Here is a 25,341-nt window from a genome sequence, read left to right as displayed (position 1 = left end):
CATCCTGTGGGAGGAGGTGAAAACACCCCCTGCCCATGCAGGCTTGGTGTCTGGCCCCTTAGAGCAGATGCCCTCACCCTTCGGGGTCAGAACTTCATCTGATGGCAGGCTAGTGAAAACCAATATGTCAGCACACTAGTGGCTGGTATATTCCTCTAAGGTGCCCCCATGTGCATGTATCACTTAATCTGACATTGTCATCAGTGTGGGCTTACAAATATGAGAGGTTTGATACAAAACATTGCAATTTTCAGTGACGCCATCACGTAGCGGTGGAACTCGTTGTCACCAGGATCTAGAACATGCTTTAAAACGGCGTCCCTGGTCACTTGTACTGGCAGAAATGGGACTGACCAGCACAGGGACATATCTGCTCATGCAATTACTCCCTCACATGTAATATAATGCACTTGTCCATAGAGCAGTAAGGCCTGGGGTAGGGGAGACTTACTTATACTGCCGTGTCAGCAGGCATGGCATGCAGGCTGGATGCATTGCTGTGTTTTCATTTTTGTCCGCACCAAGACACACAGCCTGCAGCTACAGTTTGCATGCGCTCAGTGAGGGGTCCTTAGGGTGGCACAATTTGTTCCTCAGCCTTTGGGGACCCCTTTTAGCACCTCAGGCCCTTGGTACCAGCAGTACCATTTATTAGGGACTTTCAGAGGGTACTAAAGGTATCACCAATTGGGTAAGCAATTGCACAGTTTTGGAAAAGAGATCTGACACTGGGTGCCTGCTTAGCAGGAACACAGTGCACTTCCATTCAAAATCACATCAAATACCAGGCAAAAAGTGGAAGTGACCATGTCAAAAAGGGCACTTTCGTACAATCTGCCAGAGGCACATCATGAGCCAGACCCAGTAGGAAGGCTCTAAAGTACCAGCACACAGGTCGCTCCAGCCTCAGCAACCTTAGGCTCACTATACAGGAGATAATTCTCTCAATAGATTAGGTGAGTTCCAGAGGCGTCACCAGCTGCCTGGGCCTCGGTCTGCTTCCGAAGACCCACAAGAGTAGGGCCCTCTTTTTGCGCTGCACATAACTCCTTCCTGGAGGGTCCTCTGTCCTGCTGCCACTGGGACAGCCTAGGCAGGTTCCCCAGTTCGGCCACATTTTCCCCTGTAGGTTCTGGGGCGTCCCCCTCAGGTTCAACCTCCTCCAGGATTGTGGGAATTGCAGGAGAGGGTCATGCCTCTAGTCCTCTACTTTCTTGGCAGAGACCTGAGCCACGCTTTCAGGCTTCAGGTCCTTCTGACCACCCTCACGTGCTGCCATGGACCGTGTGGTCAGGCATACCCACTCAGGTAATCCCAACATCTCCAAGTGTGACCTGGCCTCCACCTCCTTCTAGGCGGTATGCTCCAGGTCATTGCCCAGCAGACAATCCACCGGCCTGGATGGATTCACAGCTACCCAGAAGGAACCTGAGACTCCCTTATTCAAAGGGAACCGGAGCCACCAAATATTGGCGCTCACTGTTGTATACAGCAACTACTTGGTGCACTACATTAGGGACTACCTGATCTGAAGACACTAGATGACACCGGATGGTTGTCATGCTGGTTCCTGTGTCTCTCAGAGACTCCCATTAATGGTCATCTACTGCCTGTGCTTCCTAGTGTTGTCAGGCTTGAGGGTTCTCTGGACCATCTCACTGTCACCAAGGGAAACTAAGGTTAACTCAGCTGGCTCCCCACCATTAACTGGGAGGAGCTACTTCCAAAGCAGTACACTAGTCACCCCCTGTGTCTGCCCACTGGCTGGGGGCTGTGCCCTATTGGGACACTTGGGTTCCCCCTTGTAGTGTCCTTCCTGATTACGTGCAAAACACTTCAGGGGTCCCTTCCATGTAGGCCTTTCTGACGGGAACTAACCCTTCTTCTCAACAAGGGATTGGTAATCCTTACTCTGGGATCTAGTTTGGGGCCCTATAGAGAACTCCTTACTTTTTTTGTCCCCCCTCCTTCTTTTGTTGGGGACCCTGCCTACCATTGATGGAGTCTCCCACACACAACTTCTTTTAGACCCAGTTGCTGAGCCTGAGGTCTGTCTACTTAGCAGGCTTCCTGGGGTCAGTCAGCTTATATCAATCAAAAGTGCTGGTGCAGCGCTGGAGACTAAACATGTGAGTACATGCAATCAAATTGTACAGACTCTGATAGTCTGTTAACTCACTGCCCTTCACCCAACAATCCAGGGCTCCGCAGAAAGATTCAACACACTCTACCCAAGCCTGAGGACCAAGTTTCTCACTCCCCCTAAACTTTGTTCTACACTTTTCTGGGGTCAAACGATATCTCCTGATCAGGGCCTCCTTAATAGTGGGGTATCTTGTCCTGTACTCATCTCTTAGGGCCCATCCCCTCCATTGCGAAATGCATCCATAAACCTGCACCCCAATCACTTTCAGGAATCCTGTGCATCTGCAAAGCAATAGGCCTGAAACCACCAAATGATGTAATCTCCAACTCCATAATCAGCAAGCACACTTTTGGGTATGTGCACCTTTCCCTCTGAGAGCACTGAAGACATGCTGCCACCATCTGTGCTGGATTCAGCCCTCTTTGCTTGTAAATCCAGCTCCTTTAAGCTCAGTTCCTAAGCCAAAAGCATCTTCTTCTCCTCCATTCAAAATGTAACCTTCTCCAACTCTATTTTGAGTTTTGCAATCTCCCTCTTCAGCTCTTTCTTTCCGCCTGTCTTTCAGCTCTGTTGCAGACAAGCTTTTAGATGAAACACTACTGCTAGCTCTGGAGGCAGCTCTTCCACCATTCAGGTTGGCACCCACCCCCACAGGCAATACTGGATCCTCCAGCCATTCCAGTTACAAACGTGGTTCCTCCTCCTCCTCCTCCTCCACAGTAACATCATTCTCTTCCTATGGGTGTACAGCTGCATCCCTGGCTGCCCTCAGTACCTCATGCAGCTCCTCCATTCATGTAAGGCCTTTAAAAGAACACTTGGGCTCCCTGCAGAAACCTTTGTGCTGGGACACATTGTATGTTTCCAGCTTCTGCTACTCAAACTCCACTGCTGTAGGTGCAACTGTTGGCTTTCCAGATTGAGACATGGCTGACACAAAAACTCAAAAAGGTGGCGAAAGAGAAAAAACAAAAATGGTAATCTGGTATGTAGTGGTCTGAGATATGGAAGTAGTGTACACCAATCACTGTATGTAATGCACAAATACAAGTTCTAGCCTCACTGCTGATCACCAATATTAGAAATGGGGTCTCTAGTTGGCAGAGGTATGCACCCTGTCCAAGTAGGGACCCACACTCTAGTCAGTGTAAGTGTAGTACACACTAAAAGTTAACCTGTGCTCACCCTCTGGTAGCTTGGCACAGAGCAGTCAGTCTAAACTGAAGAGGCAATGTGTAAAGTGTCTGCGCACACACACGCGCGCACACACACACAGTAACAGTGAAAACCCGACAAAAGTACTCCATACCAGTTTAGAAAAATTGCCATTATTTATCTGAGTAAAATAAAACCAAAATGGCAAAATCCAACATACGAAAGTCAAGATACAAACTCTTTAAACATTAAATCAAAATGCAGTGCTTGGAAGTCAATAGCTCCAGCTGGGGCTATCTGGTCACGCATTACATGGACAAATCCAAATGTTCAGGATGACCGCAATTTAGTGCAGGCTGAATACAGGAATCACGAAGGCCCCATGTTAGACCTGGCATCTTTGGGTGTTTTCCCCTGTCTTTTTTGCTTCTGAACTCTTGTTTTTGACTGTGAGCTAAATTTAGTTTTTGCTGGTTTTAGAAATCTGGTCACTTTCCCACAACTGATTTGTGCTAAAGTGCAAGTGCTCCCTGTGTAAATTGTATTTATGAATGGTTATCCATCATTGGCATATTTAATTTACTGGTATGCACCTAGTAAAGTGCACTATGTATGCCCAGGGCCTGCAATTCAAATGCTACCAGTGGGCCTGCAGCACTAAGTGTGCCACCCACACAAGTCTCAGGCCTGCCACTACAGTGTCTGTGTGTGCAGTTTTAAACTGCCATGTCGACCTGTGAAGTGCACCCACTTGCCAGGCTCAAACCTACCCTTTTACTACATTTAAAGCAACCCTAAGGTAGGCCCAAGGTAGCCCATGGGCAGGGTGCAGTGTATTTAAAAGGTTAGACATGAACCAGTGTGTTTTACATGTTCTGGCAGGGGAATATTGCTAAATTCATTTTTCATTACAGTAAGGCCTATCTCTGCAAAAGGTTAGCATGGAGCTGTCTTGTAACATATTACAAGTGTATCTTTCAATTGGGAGCATATAGGAGATTCAAGTTAGGTGTCTCTGGACTCACAATTTAAAAACACATTTTTTAGTGAAGTTAGTTTTTAAATTGCAGGACTGAAAATGCCACTTTTAGAAAGTTTGCATTTTCTTACTTAACCATTCTGTGCCTCTGCCTGTCCCTAGAATACACGTCTGGGTTAGATAAGAGCTGGGCTTTGTGTATTCTGAAATTTGATGTCCTGAGACATGCAACGTGTGTGAGAAAGCCACAACCTAGGCCTACACAATTTGAGACACTAAATTAATAGGATTGGATCTCCATAGAGAAAGAGAGAAGGAAGATGAAGAGGCAGTTCAAATATTTGATAAGCCATTGGTTAGCATCTAAATGGGGCTTACAGAAAAAAGGTATCTAAAGAGGTTACATTGCAGAAAAGTTATTATTCGAAAGCTGAAAATTGATAAAGAAATTAGGAATTTTAGTCATATGAGGAGGATAGTTTCTTGAAAGACCTACTGAATTTTAGACCTCCTCTTTAAAGAGATGGTGCACAGGCACAGAGACTGCCAGTACCTGACATTGGTGCAGGCGAATGAGGAATGAGTACACAAGAAATATCGGCACTTGGTATTGCAAGTGCTCCATCAGAGAGTGCATAGATGGCTTTAACTAGATCTAGTGAGGTAGCAGAGTCTGTGGATACAGTTGATAGTATTGTTGAAGCAGTGGTTACTACACCTTCTGAAAAGAGATACATTAATATTGTTAACTTGAAAATGTAATTTGGAGAAATTGCGCAAATAACAATTGATATAAATAGGATACTTGTATATATTTCGGATTAATTGAAATATCTGATCAAAGGAACAGCAAGAAGTGCAAATGCGGCTTGTAATAATCTTTTAGCAGAAGAGTTCAGAGTGGATTTACACAAAAATAGTAGTTTGCAAAAAAACTTATAAAATGGAATTGAGTAAAGCAGAAATAGAGAACATGGGTCTAATGAATCTGCTAACTCATATCAAAGATTTAGTCGAGAATATAAAGGGCTGGAGTGATTTCAGTAAATACAGGGACAATTGGCAGAAGAAAGCTAATTCTATCAAGAAGAATACTGACATAGGAAATAAGTGGACCTAAAGCAGAATCAATGACAGGGTTTTCTTTACGAGAAGTGTATGGAGGCAATTATGTGCATATTCCTTGGTCCAAGGGTGATCTCTATGGTTTTATGACAAATGTTATGAAACTGAAAGAGGAACCTGATAAATAGTATAAGGAAGTTCACAAATTAATGGCAATTTCGAAGGTGCTTTGGTGCGATCTGAATATGTTATTTAAAGTTGTTGTTCCCAAAGATTTATGGGCATAATGCAAGGCTACTGTTGCTTTGCTGAACAAGAACCAGTAAGAGATTAACCTATTAATGCTCCAGCTGATTTGGTATTGGAAAAATCTAGAGCAGTGATAGAGAATTTGAAAAAGAACATGCTAGAGAAGGAGGTAAATTGTTCAAAAGTAATGAGAGACACACAAGAGCCAAAGGAGTTGGTGTATTCTTATTAAGTTAGACTTAGGCAGATTTATAGTAAGTACAGTAGAGTCAAAGAGACAGACAGAGAAGGTAGTAGTGGATTCATATCAGCTTTTGTTTTAGTGTTGACCTCTGAGCTCATTTCTTATTCAACAGAGTGTAATGTGTTGGCAGGCTAAGAGTACTGATGAAATACTCAATTATGCAAAGTTCTATAGCGATTGGTTTGATGCGAAGCAGAAAAAGGCAGAGGAGAAGTTGATGATTGCACAGACAAAGCAAATTCTGAGAAACAATAGAAATCAGATGGCGTATTCAGATATGGATTTCATGTCACCTGAAGGTTCTGGTGTGAATGTGAATTTGAATTTTGGAGGGCAAGTGATACAAGGAGCTGGAATAAACAGTGATATGGTGCTAGTGTAAGTCCAAGGTAATGGTAGAGGGTTTGTGAATAGTTCTGGATCAAATGTGAATGTCAGTTTGCTGAAGAATAGCACTGCATGTTACATCTGCTCGAAAATTGAGCACTAGAAGGGCAAGTGAAGACAGAATCCAGATCAAATACAACTTGATTTTCTTCCTCAGATGCAGCAGAATGCAAACCAGATTCAAACACAGTCTGCTTCCTCAGCCCAACACACTCTTATGCAGAGTGTGCAGAATCATGTTTGTAGCTCCAGTGTTACAGGGGAACATGAGAAAAAAAAATGCAGTATAATCCAGGGTACTAGCAGAATCTATTGATTCTATGTAATGACTGTTCTCAGTTTTCACTGGATGCGACAAATTCACAATGAAGATGCCAGAGGGGGAGGAGGATTGCATGCATGGTGTAGTCCTAGAGGCAGACCAGAGTGAATGGCTATCCTTTTCATTTATAATCGATATTGGTGTTACCCACTGCCCGGTTGGTTCCATGGGGGTTCCAAACCTACCCCTCTCAGCAAGAGGGGTCCAAGATGTAGCGATAATCATTCTTTTCCTCACCATGCCAGCCACAAGTAGCCAGTTAGAAAATCAGCAAGTTGAGAAAAAAGGAGAAACATTGCAAGGTTACAAACAAAAAGAAGAAACCGAAACTGCTCCACTTTGTGAAAAAGTTAAGCTAAAATCTGGGTCTTAAGACTTCCCACTGGAAAGTAGTTTGCACTGATCCAAGTTGCAGATCAAAGCACAATTTTGACAGTGAGTTGAGAAGATTCAACAGTAGCCACAAGTGCATCAAGCAGATAAGTGGCCAGAGTCAGTAAAAAGAAGCAGTAAAAGAATACACTGGACGGCTCAAAGACCAAAACATATCAGAGAAGAACCAAAAACTATTTAAATTGATTCTGAAAACAGTGACCGTGAATATGAATCACCTTTACTAAAAGACCAGAAAGAAAAAGGGTGCCAAACAAAGTGTACACATCTCCTAAGTGGACCTAGCTAGTATTTGCCAGAAGGCGAAGAAGAATCATACATGGAAATCTATGATCTGACCAACCATTGCCAATTAATTTTTTTAAACAAACCAGAAGAAGTAAAGCCACCTTAGTTTTTGAAACTAAAGCTTTTTGAACTTTTTCAGAAAATATTGATTTTTATTTTTTTCTGAAAGAAGACAATAGAGTTCCTGAATTATATGAAATAAATACTTGTGAAAAAGGAAGACTTTTAAAAATCTAATTATTGAAATTTCACTCCTGATTTTTCATTTTCCTTACTAGAAGATGACGTACAGGAAAAGATGTAATGTTTTTGGCATTGTTTCTATGATACTAATATTAATAGTTAAAAATTGGCTTAATTGTATGCCTTATTTCTCTGGTTAGATATGTCTCATCTTCACACAGTGAACTATTGTGCACAATAACATAAAACAAATATGATTTATGCAAAGGGGTAGATTAGGAGATAATTTTAGGAAAATGTATAGTCAAATTTGTTAGAGGAATACATAAGACTAATACATTTTGAGAATTCCTTTGTGTGTACATTTCTTCTCTTGTCAGTGGAAGAAGGTTCTACTTAAATCAAAATGCAATTATCCTATAGCCTATCATGCTATGCTATTGTTAGCATTTATCATAAGCAAGAGTTTTGTTGCCATATCTTTCGGACTTCAACGACGAGCTGGAAGAAATTCCTGTTGCTGAAAAGTCTGTGAATCATATGACTTGCCTAAATATTTGAGAAAGATTGCTCACATTAATTTGAAAGCTAACAAAACTAAAAAGAGGCATGCATGTTGTTTGAGTGAAGAAAAGTGAGAATTTGTTAGGGAAAATAATGAGAGTACAGTGAAAATGTAGAAAGACTGGAAATACACGAGTGAGATTAGAGAACAAATTGAAACAGAAAATGTTTTAGAAAGTCGAACGAGCATCCGAGATTAGGAATGGAGAATGAAAGGAGAAGAGAGTTTTCTTTGGTTTGACAAGGGCCTAAGGGAACTAGATCAATTGAGTTTGCTGGAGAGAGTGAGTGTTAAAGGTGCTTTCTTGTCAATGGGGAGTTTTAGGTTTGTGAAGTGCCGATAATCAGAAGAATTTATTATGTGTGTGGTAAGACTGCTTGCTTACTGTACCCTGCCTCGTAATTGGGCAGGAAGTTGTTGCCTTGTTTTGGTATTCCTGAGGGTTTGCCATGTAAATGAGATGAGTTATGCTGTTGGTTTAAAGAGAATGAAGTGTGTATTTGGAAACATTGTATTAGCTGTCTTGGGTGCTATACTTCCATCTATTGGAGTTGCTATGAATGATGTGAAGATTAGAAGATTATCTACGCTTGTAGACCGCCTTGCTTTTAACTCTGCTGGAGCATTAGCCCAGATAAATAATGAGTTAATTTCAAAACAAATCATGACTATTCAGAACTGCCTTGTGCTAGACGTTTTTCTTGTGAAGAAGAGCAGAGGCTGTTGGGGTTTGAGGGTAGGAGAATGTTGTATCTTCATCCCAGATAATAGTAAACTCTTTAACACATATGTTAATAATATTATATGTATTTTTTGTGAAGTCAAAGCATTTTCAGAGTATGGCTTGTGGAACTCAGTGGGTTCCTGGTTTAGTGAGATTGGAAAGGGTTTTAGAAAGGTTGGTAAATGGTTTGAGACAAGAGGAGGCATTCTGCGTGCATATTAACTCATGTAATCATTGTGTTAACTTGTGCAATAATTCAATCAATCAATCAGTGACACTTATAAAGCGCGCTACGTACCCGTAGGGTCTCAAGGCGCTGGGGAGGGGGGGTGCCGCTACTGCTCGAACAGCCAGGTCTTCAGCTTCTTCCTGAAGGAGAGGTGGTCTTGGGTCAGGCGCAGGTCGGACGGGAGGGAGTTCCAGGTCTTGGCGGCCAGGTAGGAGAAGGACCTTCCTCCTGTAGTCGCTCTTCGGATGCGGGGGACGGCGGCGAGGGCGTGGTTGGCTGATCGGAGGTGTTTAAATTCTTTGAATTAATCACTTCTAAAATAGGTCTACATTTTGGGTGAAAGAAGGAATCAATGAAGTCCAATAAAAGGGAAGAAATGGAGTTGGAAGATGCCAAAGAGCAAGTATATAGCCAACTTAATATGTTGGAAGAATCGAGAAACAAGACTCAGAAAGTGATGCATACCATATTGTAAATAGTTTGGGTACTAATAATGATGTAATCATCAGGGGGGGAACTAAGTGAGCTTTCGTCCATTTAAACTAAAATGGGCACAAATATCAGTCACTCTGCATCCTAATTCACACATGTATACTGACATGGAGTTATTGTAATTGAAGGAAATTACAGTGTTTTAAAGTGTGTTTTTTCTGGTTTAGGTTAACTAGATCTCTGTTAGATCTCAATGCCCTCTTGTTCAAAATGAATGGCATATTATGATGTTCATTCTGGGTTTACATTTCTACCTTGACATTAAGGTGTCATTAGGGATCAGGACTGCCTACCATGCACGTGGCGGTACCGCACTCCAAATTAGGATGCGACCGCCACCATGGGGGTCTCATCTTGCAATTTAATATTGCCGCAATTTAAAAAATGCAGGTTGTGCATTTCACTGCACTATGTGGCAGACACAACACGGTGCCTGCCACTTAGTGCAGTGAAATGTAGGGGAGTACCATGAGTACCCCCCAGTGCACCCACACCTCCCGCAACACGAGGGGGGCCCGCAACGGGCCCCCGAAACCTATCCCTGCCTGCCTTTCCATGGAAAGGCTGGCTGTAGCCAGCATTGTAATTTGGCGGATGGTGCCTGCTAGGCAACGCCAACATTTTACGTATGCAGACCGCTCCGCCAGGCAATCGTGAATCGTGATGATTGCCAGTGGCGGATCTGTGATGGGCGGTCTTTGCGCCCGCCACGGTCTGGATCCGCCCGCCATCCTAATCTGGCAGGCGGTGAATCGTCGTTCGATGGCGGAGAGATTGCCACAGTACGGCTGGCAGTGGCGGTCCTTCCGCCATTGTAATCATCCCCTTAGTGCAGCAAGATGTGGATTGTTTATTTCTGGATGACACTGTTCTCGAAGGGCTTGCTAGAGGAAACCTTTTTGTTACGTTACATTAGGCGAATCAGTATTTATGTAGTGGGTTAGTGCTAAGGTGATAGGGTTACGTGATGTTTTTAATGTGAACATGTGATTTGTCAGAGCAATGATCATATCATACTGACTTTGCAGTTCCTGTAATTTCTATGCAAAAAAAATGAAAATAAGCCCTTGAATTTAAGTGTGCGCAAGAGACCCTTCCTGAGCCACTAGAGATGCTGTCTGGTTTCTTACTGATTTTGCTGCACACTTTAGACTTAGCATTTCTCAGATTTTTGTCCATACATATAATATTTTGAATTTGATGGCCTACATGGCAAATTACATCTATCTAATTTAAGGAGTTTACTACTGCAATTGCAATTTACCCTTTTCTACATTGTGTCTTTATATTTTGTAATGAACATTCATGGTTTTCTAATTTCCAATCTCAAACATACTTATTGAGTCAGTCCTATCTTCTTGACTACATTTTGAAATGCTGTTTTAAATATTGTCTCTAAGGACACCTAGACTCATAGAATTTGAGGCTAACACAATCCCCAATCCATGCAATGTTTGGCCATGCCACAGTGATACAGATTTCCAAGGTTTCTGTGTGCTCACAGTTGCTAGGCCGACCTTGCTAACATAGCACACAGGACCCACTAGGCCCACCTTTTTAAGCTTCAAAGTCTGGCCGAGCAGTCTCAAAATAAATGTACCTGAATAATGATGATTATCGACCCTACACACTTTTTTTCAGGCTTTAGCATAGCAGCCAGTGTTATCCGTAAACTGACCTAAGCTTTGTATCTTAATTTGTGGTAGGGATTCACCACAAGTAAATTCATAACTAAAAATGCCCTAGTTATGCACACCCACACAGTCATTTAGAAACAGAAGGAAAAGTTAAACAGGCTTTCAAAGAAATACTGATTTGTCACTCCCCCTTAACACGTTTTCAAAATCGCAACGACGCAGTAGAAACCCGGCTGAAGAGGATTACAGCGCTCAGTCTACGTGGCAACGGGTTCTCCTAGGTAACATAATTGAGCAAAGTACATCAGGTTCTCTTACATTAACACAGAATAAAGGAAAATCGAAAAAAGCAACGTCAATGTGCTGTCGCCAAGATGTGCGATCTATCTCAAGGCCGCCTTTCCCTCTGGTCGAGAACAATACAAAGACCATGAACAAAAACCCAAGAGCTCTGGTGAACTGTGAGGGAGCTTTTGTGCACTAATCAAAAACATGCATTATTCACAGTGGGCAAAATAATGATTTACACTAGAGATCACATGCATATGTTGATATAATACTATTGCCATTGAAACGATTTTTCTATGACTCGTTATAGTGTGGTTTTCTGGCTTTTGCTAAGTAGGCCTCGGCTAGGCATTGACACCATCTTGTTTAAAATGGAGGTCTCATCATGTTCATGCTTTGTTTATAATTCTGCTGCACGTAACCAGGAACGATGTGGATCTGTTTATATAGAAAATACACTTTTCTCGAAGAAGACCCTCTGGCACAGGCTCATTATTGCAACATGTTTCCAAGCCCTATTCGCCTGCATGCAGTATTGCATTCATTTACAATGCTTCACTGTTGTTTATGTAACTAGTTTGTTCTGACACCCCTGGATGACATTAGATCAGAAGGACTGAATCCATGTCATGAAGTGGGTTAGTGCTAAGGTGATAGGGCTATCTGACGATTTTAAAGTCTGTATTCTAATTTGTTGGAAAATTATTTTTTTGTTTACACCACAGTGACTTTGCAGTTTCCATACTCTTCTAAGGGTCCATACTCATCTATGGGGAACTATGTAAACCCTTGAATTTTGGGGTGAGCCAGAATCTTGTTGGGTTCTACTAGGGATGCTGATTGACTGATTTTTATGCATATTGGGAACTCATCATTTCTTTAATCTACATAATTCTGAATTCATTACCTTTATGGTAACTGAATTTTATTTAACCCAACAGTTTCTACATTCTATTAACCTGTATTGTACCTTTTGAATTTTTGTAACGAACCTTAATGGTTTCTCTGAATTCCGCTCGAGAACTCACTTTTTGAGTCAGTACTTTCTTATTCAACTGTATTTTAGGATGTTTTTTACCTTTTCTCTGGGACACATTGCCTTATGAAGTTGAGGGTAACACTGTCCTGATTCACACAACTATTGGGCGTGGTTTCGAGTGTAAGATTTTAGGTGTAGAGAGAGCGCCTACAACTGCCAAAGCGTCTAATTTTTTTAAAAAAAGAACCACTGCTAAAGTCAATAGTAATGGGACAAAGTAAGCTTTCACAAACTAACATGGGCTCAAATACTGCCTCTGCCCCAAATGGTACTATGTCATGTATAACACTTTAAATCTGTCCTATTTTCAGCCAAGAGGTGCCGGTGTCACTTGTGCTACCTTCGGTCAACTTTGTATATCAAGCCAAAAGCATGATGCACTCTTCAACTTTTTATTTCACTTTTAAATTGCAAGCACAGTGTCAGAAAATCATGTTAGTTAAACAGGAAGCGAGTCTCTTCTGACTTGCAGTGCCCTTGGCAATTGTAGCTATGTACTGAGATAAAACTAGAACATATGATAAAAACAGTTACCCAGCTTTAAAAGTAAAAATGTTTAAAACAATGTATCAGTGGTGTAAGAGGTGACAACACCTGAGAACTACACTATGTGAAGTGCCACTTGTAGAGGATGGAAAAGGGAATGAATGTGGTAAAAAAAACACAGGTGTCGCTTCACCCTCCATTTTCTTCTCCCCTCTGCTTTCTCCTACTTGCCAACATTATGCGACCAAAAAGAGATAGAATGTTTCAAGATTCAAAGTCATTTATTAATGTAGTGATGACAGCCACAAATGTGACCCTAGGTTTGGTAAGGACATCATAAGAAATCACATCACTTGATATTGGCCCAACATCAGAAGAACTGAGGACATGGGTTTTGATCCCGAAGGCATCATAAGAAATACATTACATGATATAAATGAGGGACTTTTGGTTGGTCTAGACCGCCATAACCTCACTGACATATATCTTTACTAGAAAACATATCAGTGCAGGCAGTTCCTCATTCCAACAACCTTTCACAAAAATGTCCATAAATTAAGAGGCTGGGGGGTGAGCAGCTTTTGTGCATTTATAAACTGACACTATTGTAACGTGAATCTGCTCTGCAAACACTGTGGATGGGCAGCTGGAGTTAGGATCTGCAGCACTTAAGGCTTCACAGAAGCTCTATCGAAAAACTAGGGGAAAAGCGAGGGAAGGCACCTTGGTAACTATACTTGCTGAGTCGGATTTTATTTGTGATTTTCACCTCTTATTGTTGAAATTATTCTACAATTCAGTAATAAGTACGCCTAGGGGTTTTGAACCCAGGCATGTGTTAGTGTCTTCCAGTTTGTGTATTCTTCTGGAGAGAAATAAGCAAATAGCTATCCCTTCCGAACTGCCAGGCAAAGCCCTTCCAAAACGGAACACAAGCAGACCCAGACCAGTTTTGGTTTTGTTGGGTCTCTTCGGTAAGGTACAGCTTGGATCCTATGGCACAGCGTGCAAAGGACCCACACCAGGGCACACCCTTGGCCACTTAGGACGTTGCATCAAACACGCAAAAGGTGATGGGAGGAATGCTTGCAGATAGTCTAAACCACTGGCAATTACTCTGGGTACTGGTACAACCTATTGCTTTTCACCCACTGTCCCACTCTGGACTTTCCTTTTTAAAAAGAAAATCCTTCTGGTTGTTACACCCGAAGGACTTTCGCCTTTAGTGTTCTGGACAAATCTTTCGCCACACTACATAAATGTTATGATGGGCCTAAACAGTTTACCCACCGCATTAAGGGAATAAAAGACTCTGGGCCTGATTCACAATAGTAAACTTAAACTTCTGTAACTTTACGATTACTTGTAATTCGCACAGCAATGTAACAAATAGTATCTTTAAGACAGCCTATCCTTTTATGTGTGGAGTTTCTGCCACGAAGGCGAAGATTCAGCAGTTTTAAAGTTATTACTCGTAACAATTGCTTGTGAATTGCAAAACATCGTAAACTTACACAAAAAGTGTAAGTTTACCTTAGTGAATTAGGCTTTCTGTGTTTACCACGGGTGGAACAGATTTATGAGGTTTCATACAAGCACTGTCAGCTACCTGAGCAACTGGCTGGGCCAGCCATGAACCTATGCGTACATAGTTGAAATCACAAGTCGCACCGCAATACAAGAAGCACAGGCTCTCCATAACTGATTTGTAATTAAGGCAATATTGAGATGACTCAGCAGGATTAAAAAAAGTCAAGGAATGCAGAAGAAAATAGTTAGGTGGTAGGCATCCCTACAAAGCAGCAGCTTACGGCCTAACTCAGTAGAGGTGACAAGTATACCTTCTCCGCCAGTTGCTGAGCCTGCAGTATTCCTGCACCATCCACTTCCAAGCCTTGGAGGGAAGAGGGCAAGCTGGCCAGGAACAGCTGCACCGGCATCAACTGAAGCTTTGCTTTGGCATCGAACTCAGACACTTCATGGCAAGCGTCGCAAAGCTGTGCTATGATCCAAAACATAAACTGCGCTGTTGTGCTGTTATATTACTAGCATTACACAGCCTATACAACAAACTAAATGGAAACGTAGGGGCTCATTACGACGGTGGACGGACTGTAGTCCGTCTGCCATTGTCAAGGGGATAGGGACCGCACGCCTATATGGCGGCGGTCCCGCACTACTAATTACAATGCAGCCGCCACCATGGCGGCAGCAAAATGCAGTTTTAACATTGCAGCGGGTCCTGCACCTTCCCCTATGTTAAAAGTGCACGTTTTATTTTTGACTGCACTATGTGGCAGGCACCTGGTGCAGGGAAATGTAAGGGGGCACCAAACGAAAGTGCCCCTGCACAAGGGGGGTCCGCAAAGGGCCCCCAAAGTCACTCTTCGCCAACCTTTGAATGGCAGAGGAACTGCCATTCAAAGGCTTGCAGATTGCAGCATCCTAACCTGGCGGGCGGTGCCAGCTAGGTACCGCCACCAGTTTAGGGATGCGGGCTGGGTCTGCCTGGCAATTGGAACGATTGCCTGTGGTGGACCCGTGGTGGGCGGACTTTGCATCTGCCAGCACACCGCCCACCATCATTATATGCCGGGCGGGGAAGTGATTGGCGATGGCGGTGAAACCGCCACAGGCAGCTTGCAGTGGCAGTTTCACCGCCATCATAATCACCCCCTTAGTTTTTACTCTGCTGCAGCTCTTCTATCATTGTCCGCTGCTGGATCCGAACATCCATCTGTGTCTTTGTGCCATTCCCACCACGCTGCCATCCTAAAGGGAACTGAAGAGCGATGCTAAATGCTTGTGGAGGGGATTGTGGTGATAGGTTGTGATAGGACCACAATAATGGACAATGAATGGGCTGAGGGGAGGAAAGCCACATGAACCCCTGAGGACACGCAGTCTGGGTTAATTTACGGACACATTGGTGGGTACCTTGGGGGAGATTAGACAAGAAAAAGAGGATTTTTTTTATTTTAACAGCACACATTTAAAAAGATCTAGATAATACAGATATTCTGGTCCCTCTTCCTTCTGTACAAATAGGCTAGGAATCTGAAGGAAATGCGAAATGATGTAGGAGTAAGACAAATAGGTGCCCTGATTTAGAACATACAGTAAAGTATGAGGAATTTGACTGGACGGTTCCCTGGATGAGATGAGACAGGAAAAAGAAAGGGCATTCTTCTTAACCACAAACATTGAAAAACGTCATAGTGAGTGGTGTACCATCCAGGTAATCAAAACTACGCATGCATTGTTGTGCTTCCAAACGAGAAGTTAATTTTGAAAACATTAGTAGAATAAAAATTACCTTTCGGAAAGAAACCCAGTGTTCATGTTCGTATATTAAGTAACCACCAAATTCCGAGGTTAGCTGACTTCGATCAATATAATTGAACAGTTCAAAAGCGTCATTAAGTAGAACACACTGAAAGACAAAATGCAATGGATTAGAGTAAACTGGAAGAATTACAGAAAAACATAAATGCCTAACCATAACGAAAGCACGCAGCAATAGTTATAGTACCATGTATTAATCGTTTACAATGTTATTCTAATACACTGCATACAAAAATACATTATTATAGAAAAAAAATGAGTTTTTTTATAAATTCTCAAAATCATACTCCTTGTTGGTAGATTTGTGCTCCCCAGGCTGAAGTAAAATATCTTAACCCCAGCACAATTCAACAGCTGCCCCACATTCTTGAGTGACAGTCTCCAGGTAAAACAGGTAAAACAATATCATGTTACTTTAGGGTCAGTGTAACAAATTATTTAAGTTTTAATACTCTATGGAAGAATCCGAGCTCCAAAAAAAGTGTAGAAGTCGGAAGGTAGAAATCTCCACATGGCAAAGGCGTGAAAAATATCTGACCCGTTAGGGACCTTTTCTGGGTGCAAAATTCACATTTCCACGAGTCTGAGCTTTCCCACCAAAAGTCAACAGCTTCACCGCAGTTATTCGACAAGGTGGAGCCCTCTTCAGCCACAGCCTGCTGCCTTGCTCCGCTGAGGATTTTTGACTTTCAATCCAGGGACTAAATCCAAAGGTAAAACCTTTCACCAGGCCAAACTTGGTCCTTGTATCCAACAAGCACTCCATTACAGTTGGCCTTAAGTTTTGATTTGTCCCACTCAAGTGCAACCAGGTGACCGCGGTTAGTGCTTTTTGGCACTATTTTGAGCATTAAAAGTTTAAAATTCAGAGCTCCGTTTCTACTGATTGGACTTTCCTTATTTTAGTGTCAGTTAATTTTTTTAATTTTACTTTATTTTTCTAACTTGGTTTGAGATTGTTCTTGTGTTATGTTTTCACTTTATTACAGTTTCAATACTGTATAAATACTTTACACATTGGCTCTAAATTAAGCCTCACTGCTTTGTGTCAAGCTACCAGAGGGTTAAGCACAGATTTAGTTAGTGACTTTTGTGGTTCACCCTGACAAGGATAGTTGGTTTATTATTTGAGGTGCTTTGTCATCCCTTCACCTAATACTCCAATCTCTCACAGGCATACCCAAAGACTATTAGGTATTGTACCCACCTCCCCTTGATGCCTCCAATAAAGCCTTGGTCATGTTTTGTCTATTTCAAGAGGAATGCTGGTTTGAAATGACAGCTAAAAATTTGTATGGGACTTCCCAATCTTGAGCATTATGAGCAAAGTTGTTTTCACGTTTAAAGATATATTTTCAATATTTGGAAGAGAGAGGTGTCTGGAGTTCTTTATCCCACTTCTCTTGGTGTGCGAAGTACAGTTGGGCGGGAGTAGCATTAAGGAGGGTGTAGATCAGGGATACTAAGTGCGTTTGAAGGACTCACTCAAAGGTTGTGAGTGGTCTTGTCACACCTTCACTGACCTGAGGATGTAAGATCCAGTCTTTAATCTGGAAATAGTGATATCTTAATCCCCTCTGGAATGTGATATATTGCTTTAAAGTTTTTAAACATGTGGGGTTATTCTCTGTTGAAGAAGTCACACAGCCAATAATATCCCTAGGATTTATAATGCCTATTTAGTCTCCTATACAACCCGGTGGTGAAGTCTGTGTTTCCTACGATATGTGTCAGGGGTGGAGTGTATGTAGCTAAATGAAATCACGTGCTAAGCTGTGCCAGGTTTACAAAGTCACAAGAGTGATGGGCGAAACACAAAGGTTTTGGCAGTGCTGCTTTTTGGGGATCCAGAGCACTCTCGCTAGAGGATGGGCTGTAAGGTTGTGATCTACGAAGCACCAGATATTATTGGTTTCCCATCGGAGCCATTCAACAATATAGCATGTTTGGGATGCCGCATAATATCGGCAGAGGTCTGGCATCTCCAGTCCTCCCTGAACTAGGTGTAGTGTGAAAGTTCTTTTATGCATGTTTGGTTTCTTCCACTCCCACATGAAGGAGCTGTCAAGTTCCTGTAGTTGGGTTATTTTCCCTCTGGGAAGAGGGAGAGGTAGGGCTTGGACAAGTTAGAGGCTTTTAGGTAGTACCACCATCTTTAATAAGGCGAGATGCCCAAGTCATAACAAAGCATCCTTCTGCCAGGATTTCAAGAGTGCCTTAGTCCCTTTCATGAAGGGTTTAATGTTACTTTGGGCGCATTCATATAGATTTGGGGACAGATACATACTGAGATACGTTAGGCCAGGCAGTGTACATCTAAAGGGGGTTTTGTCTTTCAATTTTGTAGCCAGTGCGTGACCTCCATATACTACCAGACTGTCCAATTTATGTACGTTTATTTAGGGATCCACAAGGATCCTGCACCTCTTGCGAACTGACATTAGTCCAGTACAGAGTGGCCTGCAGTGGTGATGGATAACAAAATGTAATTGGCGAAGGTGGCTACTTTGAAAGTGTCTTGATGGAAATCAATGCCCTTTATGCTGTGGTGCTCCCTTATTTTCTGTAGGATGTGTTCTAGAGACAGGGTGAAGAGTAGTTGGGAAAGAGGTCACCTTTGTTGAGTTCCTATGTTTATCGTGATAAATTTCGATGTTTTGCCATTTATTCTTATTCTGGCCAAGATGAGGTATACATTCTATTGATCCAGACCCTAAATCCAGCACTCATACCCGTTCTGCGCAGTGTTGAACGCTTTCTCCCCATCGAGTGAAAACGTCTGTGTCAGTTCTATTAAATGAAGCGCCCTTTTTGTGCTTTCGCCGGCCGGTCTCAAAGGGATAAATCCCATCTCAGTGGCATGGATCAACAGCAGCAACACCACTGAGAAGACCGTTCACCAGAAACTGGGTGAAGATTTTAGCGTCTAGGTTGAACCGGGAGTCTGGGGTTGGGTCTTTGCCAGGTTTGGCTAGCAAGTTGTTGGTTGCTTTGGCCACTGGTTGTGTAAGACCGCACTCGCAGCCCATGCTATCATAGCCCTGCGCTTAGATCTGAGCCAACGCTGGAGATAACTGCTTGTAAAATGGAGATGTATAGCCCTCTGGGCCTGCGGATTTGTCTATTTTGGAACTTTAATCATTGAAAATACTTCACAAATCTCTATGGGGTCTTTTAGAGTGTCCCATTCTTGAGAGGGGTATTTCAGGAAGTGTGACTAAATGCAGATGTGTATGGATTTCTAGTGTATCAGATGGGGCTGCAGTATATAGATTTTCATAGAACTCCTGAAAAGCTTGAGTTTTTTCCTACTTCGATTCCTGGGTTTCCCCTTTCCCATTTTTCATTTCCATGTTGAAATTCTGTGCTCTTTTAGTCCAAAGCTTGTTAGCCAATAGAATTCCTGCGGTGTTGCATCCTTCATAAAATCAGGCCCTAACTCTCGCCAGAATTTATTTAACTTTATTCGAAGAGCCGTTAACTGCCTCACTATCTTTTTAGCGGCATTTGTCTTGGGTGTTCCTTCTAGGGTTTGCACCACCACTTCCCACCTGCTTCCTTGAGAAGGGTCCCTCTTACCACTGCTTTTAAGGTATCCTATACCACTCTTATATGCAATTCCCTTGTGTTATTTAGTGTGAGGTATTCTCTGATCGTTTCACAGACCTTGTGTAGGGTCACAGAGTATGTCAGAGGGAGCCATTTGGGTGCCAGGAACCACCCTTCCTGCGATCCCCAAAAGCAGACCAGTCTAGAAATATGTACGTTGGACCATGGGAGAGGATAGTTGTTGGTCCAGCAATATATGACTGCTGTGTGCATAGGTTTGATGCGCCATTGAAAAGTGAGAGAAGTCTATCTAGAGTGAGTGTTGGAGACACCAATGTCTATAAGGCCCAATTCTGCTAGCATGTTCTGTCCCATGATTAAGAGTGCTGGTATTCTGCCTACATGCTGGTGAAACTTGCCCTGCACGAGGTACATCACATAATTGAACTCCCCCCATGATAACAGTATTATAAGAAATGTGCATGATGTTTTTAATTGTAGGATAAAAAATGTTTCATGTCCTTTATTGGGAGCACATAGTTGTGATCATAAGAGGCAGCCCAACATACTTTCCTACTATTACTATCCAGTTTTCTTCCATGTCGCATGTAACTGTCTTTACCACAAAGTTGAGTTTGCCTTGGAGAAGGATGACCACCCCCGCTTTCTTAGCAGGAACTGATGCATGAAGCTGTGTGGGAAAGTTCCCTGATTTCAGTCTCTGCTGATCTGCTTTTAAAAGATGAGTTTCCTGTAGAAGGTCGAATAAGATTGGGGCCACAGTTTCCCCACGGTCGAGGAGTGTTCTGATGTAATCTGTGGTGGCTATCAGTGCAGTCTCATTGCTGTGGTTTGCACTGAATCCTAATTGAGAGGCGTCCAGTAGATGGTTTTGTTCCAGGAATTCCGTGAGCTGCTGGTTGATGGTTTTCTCAAGAACTCTGGCCAGGTAGGGGAGCAGGGAGATCGGACAGTAGTTTTTTCAGATGTTGGGGTCAGCGGAGGCTTTCTTTATGAAGGGTCTAACATCTAAGTGTTTCCAACTGTCCGGGAAGATAGCTGTGGAGATGGAGGTGTTGAAGAGGCTGGTGAGTTGCGTGCTGATTGGGTAGTCGCAAGGATGTAGAGGTGGTGGGTGCAGGGGTCAGTGGGTGCCCCAGAGTGGATGGAAGACATGATGGCTGAGGTGGTCAGAGCAGTGAGCGGTGACCAGGTGGTGATGATTTGACTGGTGTTCGCTGGTTGGTTGAGGTTGTCAAGGTCAAGGGTGGTGGGTTGGATGTTGAAATTGTTGAAGATGTTGCTGTGGAAGCAGTAAAATAGGGAGGTAACTCTCTTAGGTAGTTTTAATGTTATTCTGCACAGTGGATCCTTGTAAAGTTGGGGCATTTGCTCCAAAAATTAAAAAATATTTTTTTGCTCCACTCTGTGTGTTAGTCTGCACCAGAGGGTTGTAGCATTCCCTATGATGAAGCATGCAATTACCTAGTGGGTGTCAACTTTAAAACCACTGAGGGTTTTCGAGAGATGGAGTATGTTTATGTGGGATTTAATTTCCTCTTCCCCTTTTTTGGTGTGTTAGGTTCTTGTGACGGAGGACAAGGGAAGAGTGGCACCCTCCACCCCTTTGTTATTGTGTGTTGTGTGTATATATTATCTCTACTGGTAATAGCTAGTAGGTAGTTATAGTTAAGACCTAATTACCATCGGAAAAGCATTTTTTGTTTAACCTATAACTTTGTACCCACTTGACAAATCTTTATGACTTTTTCAAAACTAGTTTGCCATTAATTTCAGCTTCTGTTAAGCGGGGGCCGAGAAAAAGAGGCAGTCCCAAAACTCGCTTTCCCCATACAATTTCCCATAGGGATTTTGAACACGGCTACAGCCTGAGCAGCTGACCAGAATTACGACAAAAAAGGGGGCAGGGTAGGAATACCCTGACCCCTAGGCTTGATGTTGCAGTCTCACAAAGAGGCCCAAAAAATGTTTTGTTTAAAAAAAATTCCTGAGAATTTGCGGAGGATCCGTGGGAACATTTGTTTAAAAAGCAAGGTCTGTTACCCTCAGTTTCATTTTTGGCCCCCCCTGGTGGGCCTAGTCCTGGGGTAATTTATTTATAAAATAGGGGGATGGGTGGCACATGTGGCCCGCCTCCCCAGGCCGATTATGGCCCTGGGAAACCCATCCCCTGAGGCCCAGTTGAAAATGGAAATGGAGAGGGGTGGCGCGCGGACCTCCTCCTGGGATGATTTTACCCCCAGGCACCGCCACCCCTGAGGCCTGGCTGGCTCCAAAAAAGAGTAGGGGCTGCATGCCCCGTCTACCTGGGGCATATTCAGCCCGGGGGCGCTCAACCCTGTCCCCGCTGTGCACAAAAAATTGCTCCTGCATGCAGGGAGCTGTATTTTTAGTTGGTCCCTTAGGTCGGGAGCAATGCTGGCCCCCCTGGAGGCGGCGAGCTGGGGCCATGGGGGCAGTGGGGTTCCCCGTAGCCACCAACAAACATGCAGTGGGTGCCCTGAGTGGTGTCCAGGGCACCCTCCATTTATGGGCAGGGCCCCGGGGGATGGGGTCCCCGGGGTCAATATTGACCCCAGAAGGTGGGCTGTGCAGCCCCCCAATAAAAAATTGAATGGGTCCCAGGGGATGGAGTCTCCGGGGCCAATATAGGCCCAGACAGGGGGGTTCCATGGCCCACTCCCCATATAAACATTAGCCAGGCCCCAGGCGATGGGGGCCCCAGGGCTGTAAAACAGCCTGGGTAGGGGGGCCGTGTAGACCCCCTCACCATTATTAATTATATAGGCCCAGGGAGGATGGGGTCCCTAGGCTAATATTGGCCTTGGGAGGGGGCTGCATGCCCGCCTTCCCCTTTATAGTATGGCCGGGCCCTGGGAGATGGAGTCCCTGAGGCCATAAATCGGCCTGGGGAAGGGGTCTGTGTACCCCTCTCTCCCATAAATTAAGCACTGGACCCCAGGCCCAGGAGGAGGGCTGCGTGTCAACCCTCCCCATTTCTAATTTCGGCCAGATCGCAGGGAATGTGGTCACTGGGGCCAAATAATACCAGGGAAGAGGGGCTACATACCACCATCCCTTAAAAAAATGTGGTGGGCCCCAGGGCATGGGGTACCCGGAGCCGAAATCGGCCCAGGGAGGGGGGCTGTGAGCCCCCCTCCTGGGTGCGCTGCCTTTGGAGGGGGGTTGGCCTCAGGACCCGGCCACAGCCTTTGGCCGAGCATGGCGTGGGATTGGCTGCATGCAGAGGTAGGCCGCAAGGGCCTGAGATAACTATAACTCGCACCTTCACCATGAATTGCTTATTTCCCCACATGTCACATCACGCATTACATCTACTATGAATCACTAATAATATCACTGCAACATTTACTGTAAAATTATAGTTTACAGTTACCTTAGAGCACGAGTTATAGTTACTTGAGAGAGCTCTAACTGTTGAATTTCTATGGTTTTGTGTGTGTAAAATCTGAACCTAACTATATCGTCCCTGTAACCTTTGTATTTTTTGTGAATTTCTGAGATTTTTTTTAATTCTATTTCCTAACTTTAACAATCCTGTAGCCTTTAGCTTTTTCAGTTCATTTCTATGATTTTCTAATGCTATTTCCTAACTATAACGTCCTGGTAACCTTTGGGTTTTTTTTCAGTGAATTTCTAGGGTTTTTTAACATAATGTTTTATGTATGTATATGTACGCGTAGGTCATTTGTTATTACCTGATGCAGTTTGCACTTCGCATTTTGAAAACGTAAGTAAAGAAAAAAAGCAAATAAACATGAAATGAGCAACTTTAAACTGACCTGGATCTGCTGTTTGGTGTGCTGCCTTTCTGTGACCCTCTGGGACTTGGTGAACATTTCTGAGGGTTCTATACGGAAAAATTCTTTCATATATATATATATATATATATTCCTTTTTATATTTTTTTGGCAATTGTAAGGATATGCGTGCATAAAACATACATCAGGGTGTATTCAGCTTTGTAACCACTATGGTAGCATTGATTTGGACATTGTCATTTAATTTTGGAAATATGTACAGCATTAGTATTTCTTCCATGATCACCCTTTTGTAGTTTGAAGTTTGTTGTTTTGTATGCCGTATTCCATTGGCTCTTAAGTGAGGGAGGGTACAACATTACACTATATCTTTATTGATTGGTTCTTCAGGTGTCATGTGATCAAGGCCGTGGTAACGCGGCCGAAACGCGTCATGCCGATCGACTTGAAAGAATAAACCTGCACCAAATACATTTTTCAGCGTGTTGTGGTCTGTACCTGTTCCAGTTATCTGCTGGAGATTGGGAACTCTTTGCCTTATATATATATATATATATATATATATATATATATATATATATATATATATATATATATATATATATATATATATATATATATATATATATATATATTGCAGAGCTCCTCGTAACACAAGGATGACGACGCCGTGTTCTGGCCAAGAAAAACTTTATTCAAGTCGACTGGTATGACGCGTTTCGCCTGTCCAGCAGGCTTGTTCACCAACGGCTTGCCCGTTTGATTAGCCATTTTTAAATACAATGTTCACGTCATGTCACATGACTGAAACTACCCACACAGTGTATTAGAAGAAAGACTCGTAGTTTTTACAGTACAAATAGCGTGAGAATCATTACAAAATGTAATCTTGAATTTGAATTATCAATGTTACACGGCAAAATTACCGCGAACTTGGCAGCCTTCAACATTTCTGAAAATATCCAGAAAAACGTTGAAAAAGTAAAGCTTAACAAAATGACTAAACGCTGAATGCTCCAAATACACATGAGATTCTGGCCATGAAATAAATCGTCAAGTAATGGCCAACTAATTTTGTAGAAAAATATAAAACTATTCCCCAGAACATTTAATATGTTCAGAAAAACCGCAAATTACAGCTCTCAAATGTCATTTTGAATACAACCCCAGTGGGTGACAAGTTTTTTTCAAATCTCATCAATCATTTCACGCTAAAAGCTAGTACATCACAATCTGCCCAAGTGGGTTTATATTACAGCTTCTCAAAATACACTATTATATTGTTCAAACACCCTGTGAAAAAAATATAAATGTGTGAAAAAAGATTTTTGTGAAAAAAGATTTTTTAAAGAAATATTTTAGATTTTTTTAAAACGGGGCAAAGAAGTTACCATCTTGATAATCTATTACATTTTGAAAAACTTATAACACTCGAATTCTTATAAGTGTGTAATTAAATCTTCTTCGATGTTCAATCCCGACGGGGATCGTGTGTTTAACTCTAAAATGTAGCAGGACTCTAATTTACGCAATTTTTTCTCCCTATTACCTCCTCTTTGATTTGGAGGAATACTGTCAATAACAAAATACACAAGGCCTTGTATGTTCTTTTTGTGATAGGACTCAAAATCTCTCGCAACAGGGTACGAGTTATCGCCATTCTTTATTGCTCTAAGATGTTGTAACACTCTTTTATGGACCGGATGGATCGTACTGCCCACGTCAAAGAGGAGGTAATAGGGAGAAAAAATTGCGTAAATTAGAGTCCTGCTA

The 25,341-nt window shown here is 42.8% G+C and overlaps 1 protein-coding gene across 1 annotated transcript in view; it reads right to left on the bottom strand.

The window, feature by feature from the left end:
- Positions 1-25,341, bottom strand: part of LOC146817631 (uncharacterized) — a 289,744-nt gene that overhangs the window by 170,997 nt on the left and 93,406 nt on the right. Inside the window, exon 6 of the mRNA XM_085609647.1 lies at positions 16,188-16,304. Within this exon, the coding sequence (XP_085465773.1) occupies positions 16,188-16,304 (117 nt within the window). The remainder of the gene's footprint in view (positions 1-16,187; positions 16,305-25,341) is intronic.

Source organism: Triturus cristatus, chromosome 6, assembly GCF_964204655.1.
Source record: "Triturus cristatus chromosome 6, aTriCri1.1, whole genome shotgun sequence".
In the NCBI taxonomy this organism is placed as follows: domain Eukaryota; kingdom Metazoa; phylum Chordata; class Amphibia; order Caudata; family Salamandridae; genus Triturus; species Triturus cristatus.
The sequence above is the reverse complement of the archived record's forward strand: the minus strand, read 5'-3'. Positions and strand labels throughout refer to the sequence as shown.